The following is a 26,756-nucleotide window of genomic DNA, read 5'->3' on the forward strand; positions in this document are numbered from 1 at the left end:
TAGACCCTCGAGTGCTCAACCCCCGAGGTATCGGTTAGTCCAAAATATAGCTACACGAGCTCCACCTCGGAACAATCAACCAAGCAGGTGGGTAGCTAGACCCCCTTAACAGTCTAGATTCAATAGGCCACCAGTGCCTCAGCCTCCGCGGCAGCAGCAACAGTTTGGATCAAGACCAAACTTTCCACAATTCAATCAGGGAAGCAACAACAATCGTTGTTTCAATTGCGGCAGTTCATCACACTTCATTCGGGATTGCCCTCAACTTAGAAAATGATTCCAAGGGCAGACGTCCAATCCAAACAGCAAGGGCAAGGGCAAGAAGCAAGTTGTGCAAGTTCGCCAAGGGAGGGTGAATTTTACAACTCTCTCCGAACTTCCTGAGGGTGCACCAATCATGACGGGTAAATTCACTATACACTATCAACCCGCAGTTATACTTTTTGATTCTGGTGCAACTCATAGTTTTATCAATTCAAAGTTTGGAACAAAAGTAGGCTTGGATTACTACCCTACTAAAGGAGCATATATGATAATGACCCCTGGTGGTAAAATTTCCTCAAATCAAATCTGTAGAAATGTGCTAATTCAGTTGGGTAGTAGTCTAGTCAAAACAGATTTACTTGTGTTAGAGCTAGAAGGAATGGATATCCTACTAGACATGGATTGGATGACTAGGCACCGAGTATCATTAGACATCTCTTCCCGAACAGTTGAGATAGACTCACCCTACCAAGGCACTACTGTTCTTTATCTCTCACCACGGAAGTGCATCAACTCTTGTGCCTATGCTGTAGAAGGGATCAAGTTAAAGGACATCCCTATTGTTTGCGAATACCCAGATGTTTTTCCAGATGATTTGCCTGGAATGCCCCCGGACAGGGATATTGAGTTTGTCATAGAAGTACAACCCGGCACAGCCCCCATCTCTAAGAGGCCCTATCGTATGCCACCCAATGAGCTAGCAGAGTTAATAATCCAACTCCAGGACCTCCAAGATAAGGGTTTCATTCGTCCAAGTGCTTCACCATGGGGTTGTCCAGCCCTATTCATGAAGAAAAAGGACAATAGCTTAAGGCTATGTGTAGATTATCATCCCCTCAATGCGGTAACCATAAAAAATAAGTATCCTCTGCCCCGCATTGATATTCTGTTCGATCAGTTAGCCGGAGCCCGGGTATTCTCTAAAATTGACCTCTGCTTCGGATATCATCAAATCAAGATCAGGCCGAGTGACATCCTAAAAACAGCCTTTTCCACCAGATAAGGACTCTATGAATATCTGGTCATGTCGTTTGGTCTTACCAATGCACCAGCATACTTCATGTATCTCATGAACTCTATCTTCATGCAAGAAGTCGACAAATTTGTAGTGGTCTTCGTTGATGACATTCTGATTTATTCCAAAAATTCAGAAGATCATGCGAACCATCTCCATATTGTTCTTCAGAGATTAAGAGACCACCACTAGTATGCCAAATTCTCCAAATGCAAGTTTTGGCTGGATACCGTTAAATTTCTAGGTCACACTATCTCCAGTGATGGTATATCCGTTGATCCCAGTAAAGTCCAAGAAGTGCTGGACTGGAAACCTCCTATGTCAGTCCATCGGATCCGCAGTTTTCTTGGTCTAGCTGGCTATTATCGTTGTTTCATTCCTGACTTCTCAAGAATAGCCAAGCCTATGACTGAACTGCTAAAGAAAGGAGTTAAATTCTCCTGGGATTAGAAATGTGAAGATGCATTCCACACCCTCAAAGCACATCTCACTATTGCCCCAGTTCTGGCTCAATCGGATGTTTCCAAACCTTTTGACATCTATTGTGATGCTTCGGGAATCGGACTTGGTTGTGTGCTTATGCAAGACAACCGAGTGATTGCTTATGCATCGTGAGCACTCAGGACTCATGAACAGAACTATCCTACACATAATCTTGAACTCGCAGCCGTTATCCATGCACTTAAGATTTGGAGACATCATCTGATGGGTACAAAGTGCCATATCTATACTAACCATAAAAGCCTCAAGTACATCTTCACGCAAGCAGATCTAAATATGAGGCAAAGATGTTGGCTAGAGCTTATCAAGGATTATGATCTAGAAGTACACTATCATCCAGGCAAGGCCAACGTCGTTGCGGATGCATTTAGCCGCAAGGCACATTGCTCTTGCTTGTCAGTAGAGGCTTCCAATGAGACTCTTTGTTGGGAGATGAGGAAGCTCAATCTAGAGATCATTCCTCAAGGTAGCTTGAACCATCTCTCAGTTGAAGCTACACTTAGGGATAACATCATCCTGGCACAATAGCATGACAAAGGGGTCAGAATCATCAAGCAGAAGTTAGCACAAGGAGAAGAAAAGTACAAGTGCTTTCGAGTAGATCACGAAGGGATTCTATAGTTTAACGAGCATGTCGTTGTACCCAAGGACCATAAGCTTCGTAAGCAGATATTGGACGAGGCCCATCTGTCCAAATTCTCTATGCACCCCAGTAGTACCAAGATGTACCAGGATTTGAAATAGAACTTCTGGTGGACTCGCATGAAGCGAGAAATTGCAAGGTATGTCTCGGAGTGTGATATCTGCCAAAGGGTTAAGGCCAGTCGTCTAAAAACTGCTGGTATTCTTCAACCTTTATCCATTCCCTCTTGGAAGTGGGAGGATATCAGCATGGATTTCACCGTTGGTTTACCCAACACCTCCCAAAGACATGACTCTATTTGGGTAATCGTTGATCGATTAACCAAGACCGCCCATTTCCTTCCCGTGCATACTACTTACAACGCCAAAAAGTATGCTGAGATCTATCTAGATCAAATAGTTCATCTCCATGGAGTGCCTAAGACGATCATTTCTGATCATGGAGCACAATTCATCGCTTGATTCTGGGAGCAACTTCAACATGCTCTTGGAACTAAGTTAATCCGAAGCTCCACATATCATCCTCAGACAGACAGGCAAACGGAAAGGATAAATCAGATTCTAGAAGATATGCTTAGAGCCCGCGTACTTCAGTACGACAAGAATTGGGACAAATGCTTGTCACTGGCAGAATTTTCCTATAACAATAGTAATCAGACAAGTCTCAAGATAGCGCCATTTGAAGCATTATACAGTTGCCGATGCCGAACTCCTTTGAGTTGGCCACAACCCGGCGAGCATAAAATCTTTGGACCCGACCTTGTCACTGAAGCAGAGGAAAAGGTGAAGACTATCCAAAATAATCTAAAAGTAGCCCAATCTCGACATAAAAGCTACGCTAACATACGAAGGAGACCATTACAGTTCCAGGTTGGAAACTTTGTATATCTTCGAGTATCTCCTACTCGAGGTATTCAACAGTTTGGCATAAAAGGAAAGCTTGCTCCTCGATATATTGGACCCTTTGAAATCATCGAAGTTTGTGGACTCGTAGCTTATTGTCTTCAACTTCCTCCTCAACTAGCGACCATTCATGATATCTTCCATGTATTTCAACTTAGGAAGTGCGTCAAAATTCCTACCGAGATCATCGATTCCCAATCTAGTGAAATCCAACCAGATCTATCTTGTACCGAGCATCTGATCAAAGTACTAGACACCAAAGAGAGAAGTACTAGAAGAGAAACCATTAGGATGTTCAAAATTCAGTGGGACCATCACACTGAAGAAGAAGCGACTTGGGAAACCAAGTCATATCTTCAGCGTAACTTTCTAGACTTCCTTCAAGCCAACTCCCAAATCTGATCGTCCGATTCCATCCTGTTCCGGAATCTCGGGACGAGATTCTTTTTAGGGGGGAAGGCTGTGACATTCAGGTACTTGGGATTAAAATGCACTAGATTCTAGCATGAAGTTTATGTGTTTGGTCTTGTATGTGTGTTTAAAGACTTAAATGCAAATGGAAAAGGGTATTTTTGTAATTATGAAAAGTTCAGGTCCTTTTGTGCAAAATGTGTATGAGTGGTAGGAAAAATCAAAACATGTGAAGGTTGTTTTGCAAAAAGGCAAGAACTTACTTTTAAACCACAGATAGAAGTGAAACTACCCTAAGGATTCAATTGGAGTGTAGATTTTAAATAGGATTTCTCTAAGTTTAAAATTTTGTCAAGTTTTAAAATAGATTCAAATCCTTAACTCTTTTTAAACTTAACCTTAAAGGAAAGTTGTAGATCTTGTTAAGCTCTACACTTTTGCTTTTGGGAACATTTTCATTTGAGCTATGGTTTGAAAGTTGTTTTGGCTTTACAGTGGAGTCCCTGTATTTTTGGAAAATTGCACACTAGTCCTCATCGTCTACCTCCAGCCCCTCCCTCTCTCTGTTTTCTCTCCGCGCCCGACCGCCGCCCGCCGGCCGTTTTCCCGAGCCCCAGCTAACCCCGCGCCGCTTAATCCTGCGCCACGTGCCCTCCAGCGCCGCGCCCACCGCTTGCCCGGCCTCTGCTGGCCCCTCCTCGCCCCTCCACGTCGCGCCGGCGACGCCCGAGAGCGCCATACCTCCCGCCGGCATGCCAGCACCTGCTCTCGCTCGCCGTGCCTCCTCCTCAACTTGAAGCACGTCCCTGAGCTCCCAGTGAACTCACTCTTGCCTTCACGCACTCACATTTCCACTGTCTTCCTTCTTCCCGAGCGCTACTCCTTGCCGGAGCTCCGCCGCAGCTCCTGCCCGCCGTCGTCAGCCACCTCCGCCACCTCCCACCCGCGATCCAGTGCTCCAGTAGCACCGCTGCAACCCATTGAGGCTCACAAACCCATCCAATTTCACTTTCCCGCACTCGAGCAGCCCGGACCACAGCGCCAGTGAGCTCGAGCTCCGCCGCCGCTCAGTCTCGCCGTCGTCCCGACGCTCCGCCGCCTCTCAGCCCCTACCAAGAACACCACCAGTACCACATCATCGCGTGGAAGCTTTCTAGCCACTTCCCCGCTGCTCTCCTGCAGTCCGGCCACCGGAACGCCGCCATCGTCCCTCGGAGCCCCGCCGCCCGCCCCTGTTCGCTGTCGACTCACCATTTCAGCCCCTCTCTTCCTCAACACCAACCACCCCTGTGACCGCCGTGAGCTCCTGAACCTTTTCCCCCACTTTCTCCTTGCCGCCTGTGAGCCCCACCACCGGAATTTGGTCGCCGTAGATCGGCTTCTCTGGAAAACCCGGCTAAGGACCCAATTGCAAGGATTTCAATCTTTCCAGGGGCCTTTCTGTGAAAAATCAGTACCCCCACATTTCAAGTTAGCCAACTTTGAAAATCCATAGGAATTAGTAGAAAAATCCAAAAATTATCAAACCAGTTTTGTTGTACTCCAGAAGTTTAGCTCTACAACTTTGGTTTTTAGAGTCTGCTTTGAAACCAAATGCTTTTTGAGTTATTTTAAAGTTTAGCAAAAGGGTATCTTATATGTAACTTTTTGCATGCTAGCTCTATTGCTTGTGATTTTTGGTGTGTAGCCTGGTTAAGTTGTAAGTAAGCTTGTGTAAAAACTTCACTTGCAGTACTGAACCCTAGCTTGAACTAATTTAAACTTATGCAAATCAAGCTTGAAATGGTTTAAATTTATTCAAGCATGTCACTAAGGTTTTCATGCTTAGATCTTTTTACCATCTGATGTTCTATAATTGAGTAGTTCATAGTAAATCTTTCAAGAATTTATTGCACTGTTTTGCCTAAGGTTTGAATTTAAACTTGAAATTTGAATTTAATTCAAATGCTTTAGTTTCTATTCTCAGAAATTTATGAAAAATTCATAGTAAGCTCATCTGTTAGAAGTAAGCTTACCCAAAAAAATTCAAGGCCATATCCTTTGTCGATTTCAAAATAAAAATCAAACTTATTAACCTAATTCAATTAATCCAATTATTTATGATAATTGAATTAAGATACAAATAGTAGGTTTGAATTCAAATTTCTTGTTTTATGAAGTTGTGCTTATCAATTTGTTAGATTGCAAATTTATTGTGAAGTAAAATTCTTAACTCAAGAACCACCTAATTCAAATCATTGCATATCATGTAGAGTCAGCGACACTTGACGACGAAGTCTACGAGCTAATCCAGGAGCCCGAGCAAGGGTTTTCTGAAGACCAGGTGAACGTTACCGAGAATTTAACTGAAGCCCCGAACCAAGGTTCAGAAGTTCTTGACATCCCTGACCCCAGCCCCGCTCAAGAAGGCAAGCCCCGGTGCATAACCCAGTATTTTAAATTATGCACTTATGTTACTATATATCTATCTTGTGCACTAAGTATTAGGAATTGTTATGAAACCCTATTTGAATGAAACTTAGGAACCTATGTAATGTTTCCAAGTCCTAGACGAGTAGATGCTCTGCTAATAAGACCGGCAGAAGTCGAGTGATTTCCTGTCACTCGCGCGATATAGGAGTTGATTGTTTACTATTTTGCAATCACTATCACTACAAAGAATCCCTTAATACATGACGGATCAATTTCGTCACGAATTAATAAAAAACATCACAAAACCATGATTATGACGGTTTTGCATAACGTCATGTAATGGGCATCATGGATTGTTGTCCGTGACGGTTTCGCAAAACAGTCATAAATTGCCTCAGTCCGTGACCTTTCCCGATCGTCACAAAATAAGCTCGAGCCCGCACAACCCAGCCCAAAGCCCAAACTCAGTGACAAAAAAAAAATCATCACGGATGGTTGCCATATGGACGCTGACGTGGCATACATGCTATCATCCAACATGGGCTTCAAATCTAGCCCATCAACTTATAAGAAATTTTTGGCCCATATTATAGTTGAGCTTGACGAATTTAGCCCAATATAAAATTTGGCACATTTGTTAATTCATCTCAAATCTGGCCCAATTATTAGCTCATGCATAAAAGTAACCCATATCAATTTATACAAATTTCATTTCAGCACATTTAAAAAGCATCATTCTGCCCAAAACAACATTGCAACAGAAAATTAATATATTACTTCAACCATACAATTAATATAGCACCACAAACATCATGTTTGGTGTCCAATATCACCTCAACACACAAACAACAAAATATGACAGCATGAGTCAAACATAATGAAGCACCAAAACCAGAATGGAATGTTTCCACTTCAACAAAACATATTTGAACAAAAGCTATGTCAAATCTAACTTGCCACATACCATCCAATTCAGCTAACTTGGTTGAATTTTACTTAACAAAAGTTGAAGCTTCTTCATGTCCGCTTCCATCTCAGCTTGCCTCTTCTTCATCTCCCCTTGCTCCCTAACCCTTAACTCTTCTCTTTCCTGCATTTGTTTTGACAACAGATCAAGTTGCTCACGTTGGGTGTTGACAACAGATCGAAGGTCTGTATTTGCCCCCTTCTCTGCTTCAAGTTGTGCTGCAATATTTCTTACACTAGACCTAGGACAAGAATTTTGTATCCCCACATTTTGAAGGAACAGATTCTTCCTTGTATTCTCAGCGAGAACATCTGCTACAACTTTTGTCACAGACATTTGTTCTTCACATTCTGCTGGTGTAGACAACTTGTTTTCCATTTGAGTCTAGCATGCAAGAAACAAACATGGTTACTGATCAGAAAACCTTCAAATAAGCATTAGAAACAGAATTCTTTGAATGACAATGACTTACTATAGCTTGCTGCACATTAGACGAGTAGCATTTCTTTTTCTTGCTATAGTGGCACTCTTTAAACAAATCCAATGCATCAGGTTCTTGGTCATTGTATTTATCTCCCTAGAAAAAATACAGCAATAAGAATGTGCAGCAGTAATTATTTTCTGTTGGAATTCATATGAGCAGCAAGTACTTTGATCAAAACACTTTACTCATGTGTATACAAAGATACATGTTACAACTAGTTATTTGATCATAATACTAGTGCATTTGATCAGGAACTTGTTCACAAGTTAGCTAATTTCTGCCGCAATTTTTCACTCATTAGTAACTAAGAACACAATCTAGAACAACACTTGTTCGCAGCAAGTTATTAAATTTCTGCTGCAAGATTTTGCTCAGTAGGAACTAGGAACATAATCTAAAATAGAAATACATTCTGGGACAGCAAATAGATTAATCCAAAACAGCTACTTTTGACTGCATTAGCAGATGTACTTTTCTCATATTAATCAATAAATCATAAGGCTACAAGTAAAGACATGTAACTTACCAAATTTTCCACATGAACTTGGTAACTACGAGAGCCGGTTGTTTGATGGTATATAACATGGGTTCGATTCTCTTTGTTCTTTTGAGATATCTCCTACAGCAGTTATAAAGTAAATGTAAGCAACATGTATGTCCAAGATTTCAGTTTTTTAGAAAGAAACATACCATCCCTTTTGGAGTTTTCCAATATTCCACAAGTTCATTCCACTCTTGATCAGTCATCGATCTGATTGGAGATGTTTTTGGCACCAAATGTAGTGGAAAAGGATTAAAGTACTTTTTCTTGAGCCGATGTCGTTGTTGCCGAACTGCATTCTTCATCATTTGGTTACAACCATTTTGAACTGAAGCGTCACTCGTGTTGATGTCAAACTTTGCCTAATCAAGTGAATGAATATATTAGATATGTACTTATGATTATGTCAAACCTTGAAAGAAACAAAAGAGTACAAAGGAATGAGAGAACTACTATCTTAGATAACCTAGACATGCCAATATAGATGACAATGAAGAAAGTGAAGCTATCATAGAGGAATGATGATATTTATACATCAATTCAAAATGGTGTAAAACTACCATCTTATATAATCATTCGAATGATGCTACATTAAGTAGTGTTGAACAATATATGCAAGTAAATAGTGACCAATTTTCAAAGTGGTGGAATGTAGAGAATGCACTTACACTAAGTCTTCCTGTAAATACTTTAAATAGGCCCTGTTTTTTCTTGTATTCCTTCCAATGCTTCAACACCGGCACATGATTTCTAACTGCAATGTTGCATTCAGTTGCAAACTTAGCAGCAACAAGTGGTGCCATGGGCCTAATCTTCCCTTCAGGAATGACAACTTGCAACTTTCCACGCAAAGCTCGATTAATCCTGTAGAGACCATGTCCCATATTGGCTCCCCTTTCCCATCGATCATTTTCACCTAGTTGTACATCTGCACAGAAGTAGAAATCGTTGAGATGGATAGTACATGGATCCAAGATAAGCAAGCAATGGCCAATTGAAAGCAAAACCAAACTGGTAATTCATAGAATCACCTTCATTGAGCATCTGGTTGTTGTCATCATCAACTTCATCTGCATTTGTCATGTTGCCATCAGCTTGGACATGCCCATTATCTGAAAGATGGCAGACATAAGAATGCATTCAGTATCTAAAGAAACTAACAGAATGGTTGTTGCAAATCATCACCTTCATTGCATGCATAGTTCTGCCCACCAAGAGGAGCAACAACATGACCTTCATCGGCGACGAGGGTGTTCTCATCCAAGTGCGCAGGGCCACCAGCTAGAATAAACTACAGGTAGTGAGTGCAGTTATCATACAATTAACAATATAGAATGAAAATAAGAAACATAGAACTAGCCTCCAAATGTAGCCTGGTTGTGGCCATCAATGTTGACACTTGGTGCAAGAGTTGCATCCGCTTGGGCAGTGTGTTTTTTTGACCTTGTATTTCTGGTACATTCTAGCTCTGCAAGAACTCGCTTAGAGCGAAGGTTGATTGCACCAACAGACTTGCAGGCAGTTTTAGTGTTACGTTGCTTGGAGCCCTTCATGAAATAGAAGTGTGAATCAATCAATAAAGTGGAAAGATATATTTATCAACCATCAAGAAATAGAAGTGTGAATCAATCAATACCACCTTAGCATTGTCATCATCGTCAGTGTCATCTTGTGACGAAGGATCATACTCAGATTCAAAGTTTTCAGTATTTTTATGACTTGGCTTATTCTTCTTATGAGAAATGGAACTTGCTTCCTCAAGCTCACGACTTAAAGCATAAATTCCTAGCTCTTGTAGCCTTGCATTGTTCTGCATGCATTGCATCAGGCGCTTCTGTTCATAGGGATGCAATGGTGGTGGTTCTAATAAGAGATAAAACATGAATAAAATATTATTACTATGCAGCAATACTTTACTACTCATACAAAATATTGACACAAACAGAAAACATATTCAAAAGAAGATGAGTTGAGGACTGCACCCGATAGGTGAGTTCTTTTCAGATTTTTTACTCCAACCTTCCCATGACCAGGAGGCATCTTGTGATGACATGGCATAGTAAAAATAGAAAATAAGTATCAGTGATCATCTTAGGTACATTCCTGCAGAAGCATTTACAAGCCCACCAACTGCAATTAAAATTGTTATAAAATTCAGTAAAAAAGTAACTTTATGCAAACAATTGAAATGCTAAATCAATAACGAGCTTTTAATTAACTAATTTGTAGGACAAAACATGGGTAATCTCACCCCTGCCTACTGCTGGCTGCTGCCCTGCCCTGCTGCTGCTTGCTGGTACCCTGCGCCTGCTGTTGCTGGAGAGTCCGGAGAGTCTGGAGAGAGAGGCCCCTGCCCTGCTGCTGCTTGCTGCTGCCCTGTGCCTGCTGTTGCTGGAGAGAGAGGCCCCTGCCCTGCACCTGTTGCTACTGGCTGCTGCCGCTGCCGGCCTGCTGGAGACGGAGAGGCTGCCTGCTCCTGCTGGAGACCGGCCCCTGCTGCTGCTGCCCGCCTTTTGGAGAGGCGTGAGCGGCGAGCTAGAAGGCGAGAGGGCAGGAGCCCCAGCCGACCGCGCGCAGGAGCCCCAGGCGTGGGCCACGCCCGGCGCAAGCGAGGAAGAGGGGTGCGGGGACTGGAGAGTAGGAGGCACGAGGTGCGTGGCGGCGCGATGTGCGTGGGAGCGGCGGAGAGTTGCAGATGTTGTGCGGTAGGCGGCAAGGAGGGCGTGGCGACGCGATGGGCAGCAGGAGATGGGGATGGATTTGAGCGATGAGATTAGGGTTAGAGAAGCTGCGTATTTATATCGGTTGAATTTACAGGCGGGATCAGAGGCGTGGCCGCGCGGGGTGAAAAATTTACAGGCGGGAGATGAAGTTTTCCAGCTCGCGCGCCCATTCCTCCGTAGACAGGCTGTCATATTTTTTAATTATTTGCTGACTTACTATTGTGCATAATAATAATAATAAAAATAAAATATAAATGTCAAAGTACTCAAAATATTATATCATACTGATTTTATATCTAGATTTGTTGTATTAGATTACAAACTATAATGTGCACAACTTTTTTATTAGAATAATCTTGCGATAATAATTGCAAAAATATTACAATTAATCTTTCAATGATAGCTAGTCAATGATGTTTATAACACACATATAAGTTTCGCATGAACAATAGGGTTCGTGTTGTTACAATATCTATTTAGCAATGTGAAGTAACCATCAAAATGGATTAACCATAGACATGTCGAATTTATTGATGAGAACATTGCCATACACATGTCTAATCTATTGATGAGAACATTGGTCACTCGTAGTAGTTCACTTGAATTGCAAGTCGATTTCAATCCAATTTGGATTCCAAAATTACAAGTCGATTTCAATCCAATTTGAATTCACACATACTTGAAGAAAGATTAACCTAACTTGATATCACACACATATGAATTTAGAGTGAGCGCAATTTCTTTCAACTTTCATGGAAAAAAGAGTAAGCCAATTTGGATTCACACGCACTTGAATAAAGATTAATCCAATTTGAAATCACATATATCCGTGAAATAAAGAGTAAGCCAAATTGAATTCACACACTCATGAATTTAGAGTGCGGCAATTTGAATTCACACATACTTGAATAAAGATTAACCTAACTTGATATCAGACACACATGAATTTAGAGTGAGCGCAATTTCTTTCAACTTTCATGAAAAAAAGAGTGAGGCAATTTGAACCATTTTAATTTCTTTAAGCAATTTGTAAACTTAATCTTTAAATCTGTTCAAGTGGGGCCCACAATTCAGCCTCCTGTCGGCCTCCCATCCCCAATCCCGTCATATCTCTCCCCACAATCCGCCGTCCTGCCCGCCTCCCATCCCGCGCCATGGCTCTCTGCCACCTCCAGCTCTTCGTTGCCGCCGGCCGCTCGAACCCCCGCTCCGCCGGCCCCCGCCCGCGCCCCTGCTGTCGCCGCCGCCGCCCACCGCCTGCCCGCGCCGCCGCCGCCGCCGCCCCTGCCCCCGCCCGCCCGCGCCGCCGCCGCCGCCCCAGCCTGCCCGTGCCACCGCCACCCCCGTCGGCCCGTGCTGCCGCCGCCCCCGCCCGCCCGCGCCGCCGCCCCCTCCCCCGCCTGCTCGTGCCGCCGCCGCCCCCGCCCGCCCGCGCCGCCGCCCCCTCCCCCGCCTGCCCGTGCCCCCGCCTGCCCATGCCGCCGCCGCCCCCTCCCCCGCCCGCCCGGTGCCGCCCCTGCATGTTCTCTCTTCTCACGTCTCGCGTTCGCTTGGCAACCACATCAGAAGGTTGGAGCCATGGAAGCCGTGCTCGCCTCCACCATCTCGTACAGAAATTCCAACCTCCCTCTCACTTCCTCTTTTCTGGATGATATATAGTTTTTATCTAGCAGGTCTGGAATTGGTGCCTCTTTTCTGAAGTTTAGCAAGAAGTCATGGCGTTTCTCAATCTCTGTATGGGCAAGACTGAAGCAGCTACCCTATGCTTATGTACCTGTGTGTTTTGTGGGTACGACATCCTCCAAATCCGCGTATTGCATTATGTCTGGCAATAATCTGAATCCAGAACCTGCTCCTCCTGCATCAGCTGGTGCAGGTGTTCCCAGGTGCTGTTCCCAGAACCTGAAGCAACCTGAAGCTCTTTAGATCACAAAGAATTAAATGGCACCTGAAGCAGCAAAGATTTGTCATTCTGTTCTTGAGAGCAATGTAAAATACTAGTGAAGAAGATCCTGATACTCTTGAGAGCAATGTAAAATAGTATACATGTACAGATTTGTTGTAATCCGGATACTCTTGAGAGCAATGTAAAATAGTATACATGTACAGATTTGTTGTAATCCGGATACTCTTGAGAGCAATGTAAAATAGTATACATGTACAGATTTGTTGTATTCCTCATACACTTGAGAAGAATGTTAAATAAAGTGTCATTATGGTTTCAGTTTACATCAGAATCTTGAAACTGTTGACAGCAACAGAATGAAAATAGATATAAATGTCATCAAAATAAATAGATACATCTGAATTGAGCATGGTCTATTTTGATAAATGTCAGAACTAAACATTACAAATGTCATTTCACAACTAAACATTACAAATGTCATTTGACAACTAAATGTATCAAACTGGACACAAAGATGGTCTGAAAATTGTCCAACTAGAATTGGCTATTCATCATCACTGTCAACCTCATTTGCGACTCCTTCTTCAGCTTCACTGCAATACTCCAAAATTGTGTCATCATCTTCTTCTTGTTCACTATCACTCTCATGCACTTCTAGGCCTTTTGCTTTTATTAACTTTGCAATTTCAGCAGCTGCAAAAATAGGGCCTTGTTCATCATCTCTACTTAAAGGCTTTTCATAGATAATGTCTGAAACTATTTGCCGGCTACCATTCTCTTCACAACACTCATCTTCTTGATATGCAGGAGCATTATATTGTGTAGTTTCAATTTCACTCACATTGTAAAGATGCCTATGGTCAAATGACTGGACAACATATATACCAGTTTTTACCGAACTTTGTGTCCGGTAAATAGAAGACCTTGCTTGCTTGAGTGGCCAAAATAAACGAATCATTCTTGTACCATAGACTTCCAAGATTGATGCTTTTAAAAAAACCATCATCCTTAAGTGCAGTCCTCTTCCCATCCAATTTAAACCAATCACATTTAAACAAAACTACTGATCTCTCATAAAAGTTATATTCTAACTGAATAATCTCCCTTAAGGTTCCAAAAAAAATAATTTCTTCGCCGTTATGTGTACCTCTTGTCATGACTCCACTATTTTGTGTCTTTCGGTGCTTGTCACGGTCAAGGGTGTTAAACCGCACACCATTCACTATGCATGAGGAGTATTTTCTAACTCTTAAATCAGGACCACAAGCCAAAGAAAATAGATCATCATCAACCTCTTCTTGATTCATATTCCGCAACCTTAGGATCTGCCCAATACAACACATATATATCAGATTCTGTAGCCCAAAATTATAGCCTAAAAAGATCTAAATGACAACTAACATGGTTCCTGAACCAAGTCTGAAATCCTTGCCGCAATGTTCTTTCAATGTCAGGTGTCCCTGCTCCCTCTAATTCTTCTATAAACATTCTGCAATTTAAAAATGAAGATAGCAAATGTTAAATTATCTCATATATTTCTCAACCTGACTAAAAATATAATAAAGAACGTACCTCATATATTTCTCAACCTGACTACAGTTATTTAGAATATACCACACCATTTGATCAATGGCAGTATCATCATATACAAGTTCAGTTGCAGAGGTGAAACTAACTCCATGCCCAAAAACATCAACGCTATAGGCATCCTCATTAGAAAAACCTTTATTTCTTGGTTCCCGATTAAATCTTGTTTCAACATCATCCATGTATCTAGAGCAAAACGTCAAGCACTCATCTGCAATACATGCCTCAGCAATTGAGCCTTCTGGCCGCGCCCTATTCCTTACATAGCGCTTTAAAGTATACAGCCGCCTTTCAATTGGGTACATCCAACCATATTGCACAGGACCTCGCAGCAATGCTTCATCAGGTAGATGTACAGCTAAGTGCACCATCACATCAAAGAAAGCCGGGGGAAATATTTTCTCAAGCTTCACCAAAATTATTGGGATTTATTTCTTCATTTCAGCCAACACATCCTTGTTAAGAGTTTTGCTGCACAATTCCCTGAAAAATTTCCCCAACTCCGCTAACGCTTCATAAATATCCTTGTCCAAAAGCCCTCTCATGGCAGCTGGTAATATTCTTTGCAAAAGAATGGGACAATCATGTGTTTTGAGCCCTTGTAACTTGGTACCCTCAGTACTTAAACATCTTGATATGTTGGAGGCAAATCCATCCAGAAACTTCACCTCTCGCAAAAATTCACAAAAGGCCTTCTTTTGTTGTGTGGACAAAGTATATCTTGCACGAGGCATCTCACATGAATCTCCTTTCTCCTTAAATTGCAGCTCCTTCCTAATACCCAAATCTTTCAGATCTAGTCTAGCTTTAACCGTGTCCTTTGTCTTCCCAGGTATATTAAGAATTGTCCCAATCAAGTTCTCACATATGTTTTTCTCGATATGCATGACATCAAGATTATGTCTCAGTTTCAAATTCTTCCAATATGGTAACTTCCATAAACTAACCATCCGACTCCAAATGACTACATGATCCTTGTCCATATTAGAATGCTTCCTTTTCCTACTTTCTAGTTGCTTTCTAGTACTTCCTTGTTGCTTTCCAGGCCTGACATGTTTAACTCTCTCCAATTCAGCCATCAACTCTTCTATAGAGAATTTACTTGGGGGGTCATTGCTTTCATGAAGGCCAACAAATTCATTATTTCTACGCAAACGATGTCCCACCGGAACAAAGCGAAAATGTCCAAAATAACCAATTTTGCTCCGTAGTCTGTATGAAAGAGGATGCTTGTCACAATGAGTACATGCGAAATAGCCTTTTGTTGTACGCCCTGAAAGAGTGCTCAAAGCTGGGTAATCATGGATGCACCATAAAACTGCAGCACGAAGGTTAAACTTTTTTCCACTTAGAGCATCATAAGTACATACACCTGTCCAAAGCTCAAGCAAATCTTCAATAAGAGGTTCTAAGAATACATCAAAATCCTTTCCAGGTGATGCGGGACCAGGAATAAGCAAAGACATCATGAAATTTGACTCATCCATGCACGCCCAAGGTGAAAGATTGTATGGCACAACAAATACAGGCCACATGCTGTATTTAGTGTTCTTTTCAGAAAAAGGGTTAAAACCATCGGTAGCTAGGCCAAGTCTAAGGTGTCTTGCATCTTTTCCAAAATTAGGATATACTCTATCAAAATCTTGCCATGCCTCACCATCAGCTGGGTGGCTCATTTCCTTTTCCTTAGGATTTCGCTTTAGCTTGTGCCATTGTGCTTGTTCTGCTGATTCTTTGTTCACAAACATCCTCTGTAGCCTCGGTATCAACGGAAAATATCGTAACACTTTCTGTGGGATCTTCTTTCTTTCAGCATCAACCCATCTTGAGAGACCACAAACAGGGCAAGCGTCAAGCTTGGCATATTTCTTTCTGAAGAGCACACAATTATTGTAACACACATGTATTGATTCATACCCAAGACCTAATTCCTTTAGAAGAGTCTTTGCTTCGTAATATGATTTAGGGAGCGTATTGCATTCTGGAAAAGCTTCAGCCAAAAGCTTTAATATTGCAGAAAAGGCAGAATTGCAGATCCTATACAATGACTTCATATGAAGAAGCTTTACCACAAAGGACAACTTCGAAACTTTGGTACAACCTGGATAAAGCTGACGCTTCGCCTCTTTCATCACTATTTTGTAAAACGACTCCTTATCACTAGATTCTGCATCATTCTCATTTTCACCATCTTCTTTATCTTTCTCTGCAGTGTGTAGGTCTTGCAGCAACCCATTCAAATTACCATCATCATGGTTGTCATGCTCAGTCATACTCATACCTAACTCATTAGTAGAATGCTCATTACCATATACATCAATGTTCTCTCCATGATGAATCCATCGAGTATAGGTACTTTCCATGCCATTCATCAATATATGCCTCTCCACAAGAGTTTGATGTTGATACCTCTGATTCAGGCATCTACTGCAAGGGCATAAAATTTCTTCCTCCTCACCAAATTTCTCATGAATAAAGCTCATAAATTCTTTGACACCATTGATGTAATCTTGAGAGAACAGTCTAGCATGCACCCAACTTCTATCCATCTAATCAAGCATCGCAAAGAAACTTAAATCAACAAATCTGCCTCAGGATAAGAAAGCTAAATGCATATATAGGTCACAGTTATCAAAGAAAATACCTTGGCTATCCAACGTTATGCAGATCAAACAATCTAATGATCATCTTAGGTACATTCCTGCAGATGCATTTACAAGCCCACCAATTGCAATTAAAATTGTTATAAAATTCAGTAAAAAAAGTAACTGTATGCAAACAATTGAAATGCTAAATCAATAACGAGCTTTTAATTAACTAATTTGTAGGACAAAACATGGGTAATCTCACCCCTGCCTACTGCTGGCTGCTGCCCTGCCCTGCTGCTGCCCTGCGCCTGCTGTTGCTGGAGAGTCCGGAGAGTCTGGAGAGAGAGGCCCCTGCCCTGCTGCTGCCCTGCGCCTGCTATTGCTGGAGAGAGAGGCCCCTGCCCTGCACCTGCTGCTGCTGGCTGCTGCCGCTACCGGCCTGCTGGAGACGGAGAGGCTGCCTGCTCCTGCTGGAGACCGGCCCCTGCTGCTGCCCGCCTTCTAGAGAGGCACGAGCGGCGAGCTAGAAGGCGAGAGGGCAGCCGAAGCAGCGTGAGGTCGGCAGGGACGGTGGTTCGCCGGCTCGCCGCCACCAGCATTGGGCAGCTGCCTGTTCGAGAGGAACGGGGTGCGGCGTCGCGAGATTCAGGGAGCAGAGCATTCTGGTCGATTGGACAAACGAGCAGAATAGAAACTAAATCAGTACATCACTCGTTACACAAATCAGCTGTGGTTCAGCGGTTAGCTGTTTGCCTTTGTTTCAAGTGGTCGCGGGTTCAATTCTCAGCTACGCTGATTTTTCTAGTTTCCTGAGTTATTTTCTGTTTTTATAATTCTTGGCTTATTTGAGAGTTTGTTTAGACCAACAACAAAAATAAATTTTCTAATCTTCAATTTTTTTAATTTTTTCAGTTTGTAACATGAATATGTTAAATATATAATGAATCAAACAATGTAATAGGCTTAATCTTCAAATTAAACACACCATCATATTCATCACCACTATATTACTTTAGGTAGGCAAATCCATGACGTTTTCAAGTTACGATTATGACAGTTTCGTGCATTTCATCATAAATTATGGGCCCAAAAGCGCACCATTGAAAATCTGTGACGGAAAATTGATAATTGTCACTAATGGTATTGAATTTGTGACGTTTTGTCAATACGTCATCGCAAATCCGTCACAGATTAAAGGATTTCTTGTAGTGTATAAGGATCACAGACGGAATTATGTGCAGTACCATGACTTGGAATGGTACCGTCTGTGTTGATCAATTTGATAAGGCTGCAGTGTGTGGTAGTGGTGGTCAAGTGTTTGAAAGTACTAGCCACATACCGTAAATATGGTACGCGGTAAGCCTATTACCTGATTGGCCCGGCAAGTGGACTTACCCCACCACTCGAATTATGGTTTTTGTTGCACACACGCACCAATGTGTGGGAGTATGTTCTGCATAGCAGACAGAAGTACGGTCATACAGTTGCGCTATAGACGTACGTCCTGCACATTGGATGTGCATACGGTCCTGCAGTCGCTTGTGGTGGCCCTGATCCACACCCCGAAATATGAGGGGAATGGTTGCCTAGAAAGGAAAGTTTCCGAGTGTGTGAGTTAGGATCCCTTGCAAGGTTATGAAATTCAATTCAGGAATCGTCCGTTTCTCGCAAAGATTGAAACTGCTTGATACTTCTGCCACATAGAGTAAGAACAGTAATAGTTAATGGAATAATTTGATGGATGTTTAATATCTACCTTGCTTGACTAGTATAGGTGCTTACCTAGAATGATTAAAAGAAACTAGAATCTGAAAGCCAAAATATGAAAGTAATGACATACTCTTTGTTGCTTTTCAGCAAAAGAAAACCTAGAACCTTTCAACATCTCATGGTCTAGTTATGGGCTAAGTATACCCAATTGATGGGTAAGCCTTACTGAGTATTAGTATACTCAGCCTCGCTAGTAATGTTATTTTCAGGTATGCCATTTGAGGACTCAGTGGCTAGTTCTCCTTAGTCCTGTTCTGTTCCGTTTGGCTGGTCCGTGGAATGGGATCCGTCCCCGGCCGGCAATGAACCATCGAAATGACGCCATGCTTTGGGCTAAGTATAGTGCCTACCTCTGCGACGTATGTAGTCGCATTGTTGTATCTTTTTCGCTGCCCCCTCTGAACAATGGCTGTTAAAACCGAAAGTTTTGAATAATGTTTGTATAAATTTGTGCTAGTTAGGGTAAAACAAAACTTCTGTGTAATCATGTGTATTTATTCTGTGTTGTAAAATTTGTGAGCTGTTGTAATGCTGGACTCGCCTTCGTGCGAGGTAAACCTACGTCGATCCTGTGTAACTGTGGTTGAATCGGCCGGTGACCTGACAGACCAATGAGTTGTTCCGTTTGAAGTGCATTGAGACTCTATCGCCGGTTTAGCCATGGTCTGCGTACTTGAACCGGAATAATTCAGGCGGTTCTGCCACAATAAACAAGACCATGTTCAGAGTGCCTGGGACAGTAGGACCGTTCGACTATGTGGTTGTGACCTTCGGATTGAAGAATGCCGGCGCTACTTATCAACGTACCATGAACTACATTCTTCACGATCTGATCGGCAAGTTGATGGAGATTTATATTGACGATGTCGTGGTGAAATCCGCATCGGTTGAAGGGCACTTGGGGGACCTACGGCAAGTTCTGGAACAAACCAGAAGGTTCGGGCTTAGGATGAATCTGAAGAAATGCGCTTTCGGCGTATCAGCCGGTCAATTCCTGGGTTTCTTGGTTCATGAAAGAGGAATCGAGATCGGCCTAAAAAGTCAAGAAGATGTGAGAACAATGGTACCACCTACTACGAAGAGGGAGCTCCAGCAGCTCATTGGTAAGATCAACTTTGTCAGAAGGTTTATTTCCAATCTCTCCACGCGGATTGAGCCTTTTATGGAGTTGGTGAAAATTAAAGTCAATGACGAGTTTCGCTGGGGGGCAGAGCAGCAACAGGCATTTGAAGGGATCAAGGAGTATCTGTTAAAACCACCCGTGTTAGTTCCACCCCAACAAGATAGGCCATTCTACGTGTACTTATCAGTAGGTGGCACCTCCATCGCCTCGGTAGTAATACAAGTGCATGACGGCAACGAAAGGGTTGTGTTCTACCTCAGCAAAAGAATGCTAGATGCGGAGACAAGGTATCCTGACATTGAAAAGTTATGTCTTTGTTTGTTCTTTACATGCTCAAAGCTTCATCATATCCTGCTATCAGCCGAGACAATTGTCATCTGCAAATCTGATGTTATCAAGCACATGCTATCGGCTCCTGTGTTGAAAGGCCAACTTGGAAAGTGGATCTTTGCATTGTCAGAGTTCGATATCCGATACCAACCTGCGAAGGCAATCAAAGGGCAGACGCTGGCAGATCTCATCGCAGAAAGGATAAATACTGACATAGCAGCACTCTCCGTACGCGCATGGGCCATGTACTTCGACGGATCGGCTTGTGGAGATAGATGTGGCATAGGTATCCTACTTGTGTCACCTCAGGGGGCAACATATTCTTTTTCAATCAGATTACCTACTGCTTGCACCAATAATCTAGCAGAATACGAAGCGGTGTGTAAGGGTATGGAGTTGCTTCTTGAGGTCAGAGCTGAAGCAGTGGAAATTTTCGAGGATCCAAAATTGGTGATCTCTCAGCTCACAGAGGAGTACAGGTGTGAGAGCGAATTGCTCTTCCCGTTATGGGTACAAAGTCAAGAGCTGATAGCCCAATTTAGGTACATAAATTTCTATTGGATACCTAGGACACAAAATTCAGAGCCAATGATCTTGCACAGATGGCTTCGGGATACAAGGTTGTGGCGGATAGAGCCGATCTTCAGGTACACCTACTGGACCAAGGAGATTGGAGAGCTGATATCTTCAATTACTTGAAGGATTCGGCTCGGGGGGGCACACAAGAGGATATGTTACAAGGCCATGAAGCACGTCCTGATAGGGGATGATATGTTCTATAGGACTTTAGAAGGCTTGTTGCTCAAATGCTTGGGGCTGATTGAATCCAATCGGCTCTTACACGAAGTCCACGAAGGCACTTGTGGGACTCACCAATCGGCTCATAAGATGAAGTGGCTGATTAGGCGATCGGGGTATTACTGGCCCACCATGCTTGAAGATTGCTTCAGATATTATAAAGGATGTCAGGCATGTCAGAGGTTCGGGAAAATACAGATGGTACCAGTGTCAGTAATGAACCCTATCGTCAATCCATGGCCGTTCAGAGGCTGGGGCATGGACATGATCGGCAAAATTAATCCTCCATCCAGCAAAGGCCACGAGTTTATTTTGGCCATCACAGACTATTTTACCAAGTGGGTGGAGGCAGTTCCTATAAAGTCAGTAGCATCTAAGGATGTCATTAATTTTGTCAAAGAACATGTCATTCACAGGTTCAGAATTCCTCAGACCATCACAACAGATGGAGGATTGGTCTTATTTCAGAGAAGTTCAAGAAGTTCGCTACTGACATGGGCATCAAGCTGATTAGGTCATCTCCATATTATGCCCAAGCAAATGGACAAGCTGAAGCATCCAATCAGAGCCTTATCAAGTTGATCAAGAGAAAGATCGATGAGCATCCTAGGCGTTGGCATGAGGTCTTATCAGAGGCATTGTGGGCATACCGTATTTCATGCCATGGAGCAACAAAAACTTCCGCTTATCACCTAGTGTACGGGCAGGAGGCTGTATTACCATGGGAGATTACGGCCGGCTCGAGGCGCATAGAGTTCCAAAATGACTTAACAGCCGAAGAGTATGCTGCTCTGATGAACGACAATATTGAGGATCTCACGGAGCTCAGACTTTGGTCACTTGAGAAGATCAAAGTCAAGCCAAAAGAATTCCAAGTTGGAGATCTGGTTTGGGAAGCGGTGCTACCATTGGGGACTAAAGATGCAGCGTATGGTAAATGGTCTCCAAACTGGCACGGGCCTTATAGGGTTGACCAAGTCCTATTTGGGAATGCATATATGCTTGAGGAGTTAGATGGCGTCAAGTTCTCGGTGGCGGTCAATGGTCATCATCTCAAGAAGTACTTCCCAAGTATGTGGGATGATAAGCAATAAAGCCGATGCTACGCATCAGGCTATGAACTGATATGATCAGTTGGCCCACACAAGAGAAAGCCGATGACCCGTACAGGTGAAAGCCGACGTTACATTGTCAGGGATAGATCCCCTGGGTACCGCAAGGAAGCTACCCGTGAGGAAAAACAAGTCTGATTCCTACTAGGATTCCACTGTAATCCTACTAGAACTCCTACCTTGTAATCCTACTAGGAACCCCATCCCCTGGGATATATAAAGGAGGGCAGGGATACCTAGATAGGCAGAGAACCGGTAGAGAACCAACGGAGAGCAGCCAACAGGCAACTCAACTCCCAAGCGCAGGGCGCAATATACAACACCCCAAAATAGGATGTAGGGTATTACGCTACTCTAGTGCCCCGAACCTGTCTAAATTTGTGTATTGTGTCCTTGTGTTCACCTTCAAGTTCCAGATCCGGTGATGCTTCACCAAATAATCACCTACCTTAGGGTATCCCTAGGTAGGCCGACGGTAAAAACACCGACAGCTGGCACCCACCATGGGGCCGATCGTCGCGATCATTGGGCGAATTTGAAGGACCTCTTCATCAACATCAATCCACTCAAGGTGGCGGATTGCTACTTCGTACACATGCTTCGGCGGATCGATCCATCAAGTTCGAGATCGGATCCTTCAGCGAACGGCTATATCGACCTCAACTACTCAGCTCGACTTCACCTCGCACTGCAACGTTGATACACCGCGGCCGCCAACCTCGACGACCCGGTTCAACTTCTGCTTGTGCCGTAATGTCCGCGCGCAGCAGCGACAAGTTCGACTACTTCGACTTCGCGAGGACGATCGGCGGCCCGCTGACGACTACATCGACTACTCGTCTCGACTTGAAAACTAGTCGGAATCAACTCCGACTAGTCGAGCTTCATCAACAAACCGTCGCAGCTCCATCAACGAGCTCCACGGCTTCGTTGACATTTGTCCACGTATCAAGCTAAGTGACTTATACCTTTTCCGACTTGTTCTTCACAAGATCGGCTACCTTTTTGGATACGCCTCTTGACGGGCATGAAACCCTCGGGGGCTGCATCATGATCGACTACTTATCTGTGTACATCTCTCGATGGGCATGAAACCCTCCAGAGCTACACTTCACCGACTACTTATCCGTGTACGACTCTCGATGGGCATTGAAACCCTCTAGAGCTACACTTCGTCGACTACCTTTTGCGCACTGCGCATCCTCTTTGTCGCATGACGACTACTTTCTGCCCGTTGTCTCCTCTTAACGGTCGCTAATCTACTTGAGTAGCAAATGCCTTAATCCGTGAAACCTCGAGTCTCCAGTCATGACCTAAGCGACCCATTCTGTATGAGCGAAGGCTAGAGACCTAAGCGACTTGTACATGCTATGGGCGAAGGCTAAACTGGGACCAGGTGAACGTAAAGGGTGGACTACTCGGGAGATTTAAATGGCTTAAAAAAGAGCTTGACACAACAATTTTTACACCAAATAAATTTAGGTGTCTTCACATTATTACTGAGTACTACTCGGTATCTTCACATTATTCTACATAATGTATGCATTGTCTTTTTCCAGATCAAACTTCAGCAACAACCCTCCAGGCAGCACAGCGTGCCATCACAGTTCCGCTAGTTCCCAGGCTCGGGGGCTGGGCGATGCACACTACTCGACATGGCTCCTTCGGCTCTCCTGGCTTGTAAGCTCGGGGACTGGACGCCGCAAAACTACTCGAAGATGACTCATATGAAGACTGAGAGTGCAGAAGAAACCCTAAGTCACCGCGCGGTTAAATAAACCAGCGGGAGGCTCAATTTCACTATGCAGAAGGCGAAGAGTTTTTCTCAGGATTTCAGAGTAACACCAATGCCACGATTCTTGGATCCTTTTTCTGAACCTAAGAGTTTTGGATTCAAGGCTCGGGGGCTGCATGATACGTGTCATCGACTATTTATTTTTTGAATGTACTTGAAGGATAAGAAAAGAAGATTCAAGACTAATTTGACCCTCAGCTTGATTCTTCGATTCAACCTAAGGCTCGGGGGCTACTCCATATGGAGTGCGATTTTCCATCGCACCCCATACAAAAGAAGACTTGAAGCTATTCGGGGCATGAGCACCTCATAGCCTCGATGCAACCAAGGAAGTACTCGAAGAAGTCCTTCAAGATGGAGTGTTAGAAGAAGCCGAAGACTACTTCAGAAGTACTCGAAATGCCTGCAGTACTCGGCTATGAAGAGCTCGGGGGCTTGTCAGGGATAGATCTCCTGGGTACCGCAAGGAAGCTACCCGTGAGGAAAAATAAGTCTGACTCCTACTAGGATTCTACTGTAATCTTACTAGGACTCCTACTTTATAATCCTACTAGAAACCCCGTCCCCTGGGATATATAAAGGAGGGCAGGGATACCTAGATAGGCAGAGAACCGGTAGAGAACCAACGGAGAGCAGCCAACAGGCAACTCAACTCCCAAGCGCAGGGCGCAATATACAACACCCCAAAACAGGATGTAGGGTATTACACTACTCTAGCGGCCCGAACCTATCTAAATTTGTGTCTTGTGTCCTTGCATTCACCTTCAAGTTCCAGATCCGGCGATGCCTCACCAAATAATCACCTACCTTAGGGTATCCCTAGGTAGGCCGACGGTAAAAACACCGACAGCTGGCACCCACCGTGGGATACGTGCAGTTGGCTCACATATATAAAAAAAAGTACTTTGTACCCAACGCACTGAGTTGGTCAAATAGCCAATGTACAACCATCAACTTTAGAATCTTAATTCGGATACATGGAGGTTTATCTTACAAGGGATGATTACAAGGAAGTCTACTGAAGGAACTCGTCAATGGCGGCGATGGCCTCAAGGCGGATGCGATCAGCTTCAGCAATCACTGCTTCATCATCCTTGTCCTCTCCCGACACCATCTGCCTACTCAAAGCGCTTAGCTCTACGAGTTCTATCTTCAGTTGGGCGGTCAAGTCTTCTGCTTCTCATTTGGAGCTGGCAATAAGGTTCTTCTCTTCCTGGATGCGCTGCTCGGTTGCCCGGACCTTAGCCTTCAGGTCCTCTAACTCCTTCTCCAGAAGTTGAAGCCTTTGAGAGTGCGTAGATGTGTCAGTCTTGGCATCCAGAATCGCCTTTTTCTCATTAAGCAATGGCACCTCTCGGCAATGTCGGCCTTCAAGGGGAGCTTGAGAGTGACGAGCTTCAATCCTGTGCTGAGCTTGTTCTACCTTTGCCGGAAAGAAAGGGAGGTGCCCAGTTGGCCAGAGCTTGATCTGAAGAACTTCCAGGAGTTGAAACTTGATCTCCTCAAGAATCTGCCTCACTGCATTGGAATCCCGGACCAATGCATCAATCGGAGCTCACAGAAGGCCCTTCACGCGGAGAAGTTGGCTGGCAACACCAGTCAGATCTAGCTGATGATCATCGACTTCTAGTATGGCCGAGCCGACGGATGCAGGGTCAAATGAAATTAACTCTGAGAGGTTCAGACCCTGAAAGAAGGTATAAAATTAATACGGCCAGGGAAAGGGAGATGCAAGTGGCTTGATGATAAAACCTACCTATTCTGGAGAAGGAGTAACAGCTGATGAAGAGATGATCAGCTCCTGCAGACGCACCCTGTCTGGAGAAGGAGTAACAGCTGATGTAGTGGCGATCGGCTCCTACAGATGTACCCTTTCTGGAGGAAGACTGGTAGCCGATGAGGTGACGACCGGCTCCTGCAGAGAAGGACCGACAGCCGATGTGGTGATGATCGGCTCCTGCATATCCTGAAGGCCGACCAGAGTATCGGCTGACGTCGTAGGGTTCTCTGGAGTCTTCAGGATCGGATCCTGAAGGTTGACAAAGGCATTGACCATCGACAAAGGATCCTCTAGGGCCTCTAGAATTGGGTCTTCTTGGCGCGCTGGCTCTTCCCTGCTGGAAATATCTACGATATCAGCCTGCAAGCAAGGAAAGAGCAGTTAAGCAGAAATATACATGTTCAGAGGATCAATTATAAGAGGGACAATCTAAACCTGGTTGGCGATCAGAGCTTCTTGGTCGGTGGAAGATGGTCCAGCTTCTTTCCGACTCTTTCTGGCAGTCATCTTCCTCGCCTTCGTTTGGGCTCGGGGGGCAGCAATGTCAGAGGTTCGCTTCCACTTGGGGGTTGATTTCACGGAGCCAGGCTGGATCTACATGATGGCCTTTGACGGGGGAGGTGCGTTTTTGCCGAAAAGGACCATGGGGGCAACTAGTGAGAATGCGAAGATGGAGCCATCATCGTTCCTAGGCTCCAGACCATCCTCCTGCTGCAAAGAAAACAAATGGAATTAGAGAAGAAGTGGAGCGGAGTCAGGAAGAAGTACTCAAGTGTTGGTAATACCTCTCCTTCAGGGGCTTCATATTCAGCGTCAATCTGTTGCAGCATTGGCCCCAGGGCTTTTCCGAAGAGGTGAACAAAAGGTCGACAGGGATTGGAAGGAGAAGATCAGTGAATAGGCTATAGCATCTTTGGCTGGTAAGGGCATCAGGCAGATCAGCTCTACTTGTCCTCGAATGGTGAAGGAAGAAGTGGGGAGAAACCTATCCAAGACCAAATTGCCGGGCTGCTACGACCGGCTGGTAGAATTCATAACCGGGCTTGATGATTCGGTTAGAGGTGCTCATACCAACTAGAAGGAAGTAAGGGCGAATCATGATAG

The 26,756-nt window shown here is 43.9% G+C and overlaps 2 protein-coding genes across 7 annotated transcripts; both read right to left on the reverse strand.

The window, feature by feature from the left end:
• Nucleotides 1-6,900: 6,900 nt before the first annotated feature.
• On the reverse strand, nucleotides 6,901-10,891 carry LOC112901927. Of its 3 annotated transcripts, none has more exons than XM_025970798.1 (11): nucleotides 10,392-10,891; nucleotides 10,123-10,180; nucleotides 9,780-10,003; nucleotides 9,501-9,687; nucleotides 9,326-9,421; nucleotides 9,172-9,252; nucleotides 8,809-9,068; nucleotides 8,290-8,502; nucleotides 8,126-8,218; nucleotides 7,588-7,692; nucleotides 6,901-7,499 (listed from the first exon to the last, which is right to left on the reverse strand). In XM_025970798.1, exons 2-11 carry the CDS (start codon nucleotides 10,178-10,180, stop codon nucleotides 7,125-7,127), a joined length of 1,692 nt encoding a protein of 563 aa, XP_025826583.1. In that variant the 5' UTR covers nucleotides 10,392-10,891; the 3' UTR covers nucleotides 6,901-7,124. The 3 variants fall into 3 exon arrangements, with proteins under 3 accessions (XP_025826583.1, XP_025826582.1, XP_025826584.1); XM_025970797.1 differs by having other exon boundaries at nucleotides 10,123-10,270; XM_025970799.1 differs by having other exon boundaries at nucleotides 9,780-9,974; nucleotides 10,123-10,270; nucleotides 10,392-10,890.
• Nucleotides 10,892-13,086: 2,195 nt separating this feature from the next.
• LOC112902069 lies at nucleotides 13,087-17,557 on the reverse strand. Of its 4 annotated transcripts, none has more exons than XM_025970979.1 (6): nucleotides 17,207-17,557; nucleotides 17,001-17,057; nucleotides 14,342-16,905; nucleotides 14,171-14,258; nucleotides 13,917-14,094; nucleotides 13,087-13,462 (listed from the first exon to the last, which is right to left on the reverse strand). In XM_025970979.1, the coding sequence occupies exons 3-6, from the start codon at nucleotides 14,725-14,727 to the stop codon at nucleotides 13,314-13,316; spliced, it is 801 nt and encodes a 266-aa protein (XP_025826764.1). In that variant the 5' UTR covers nucleotides 14,728-16,905; nucleotides 17,001-17,057; nucleotides 17,207-17,557; the 3' UTR covers nucleotides 13,087-13,313. The 4 variants fall into 2 exon arrangements, 2 of the variants coding, with proteins under 2 accessions (XP_025826764.1, XP_025826762.1); XR_003230475.1 differs by having other exon boundaries at nucleotides 13,087-14,094.
• Nucleotides 17,558-26,756: the final 9,199 nt, after the last annotated feature.

This window comes from Panicum hallii, chromosome 8, assembly GCF_002211085.1.
Source record: "Panicum hallii strain FIL2 chromosome 8, PHallii_v3.1, whole genome shotgun sequence".
In the NCBI taxonomy this organism is placed as follows: Eukaryota; Viridiplantae; Streptophyta; class Magnoliopsida; order Poales; family Poaceae; genus Panicum; species Panicum hallii.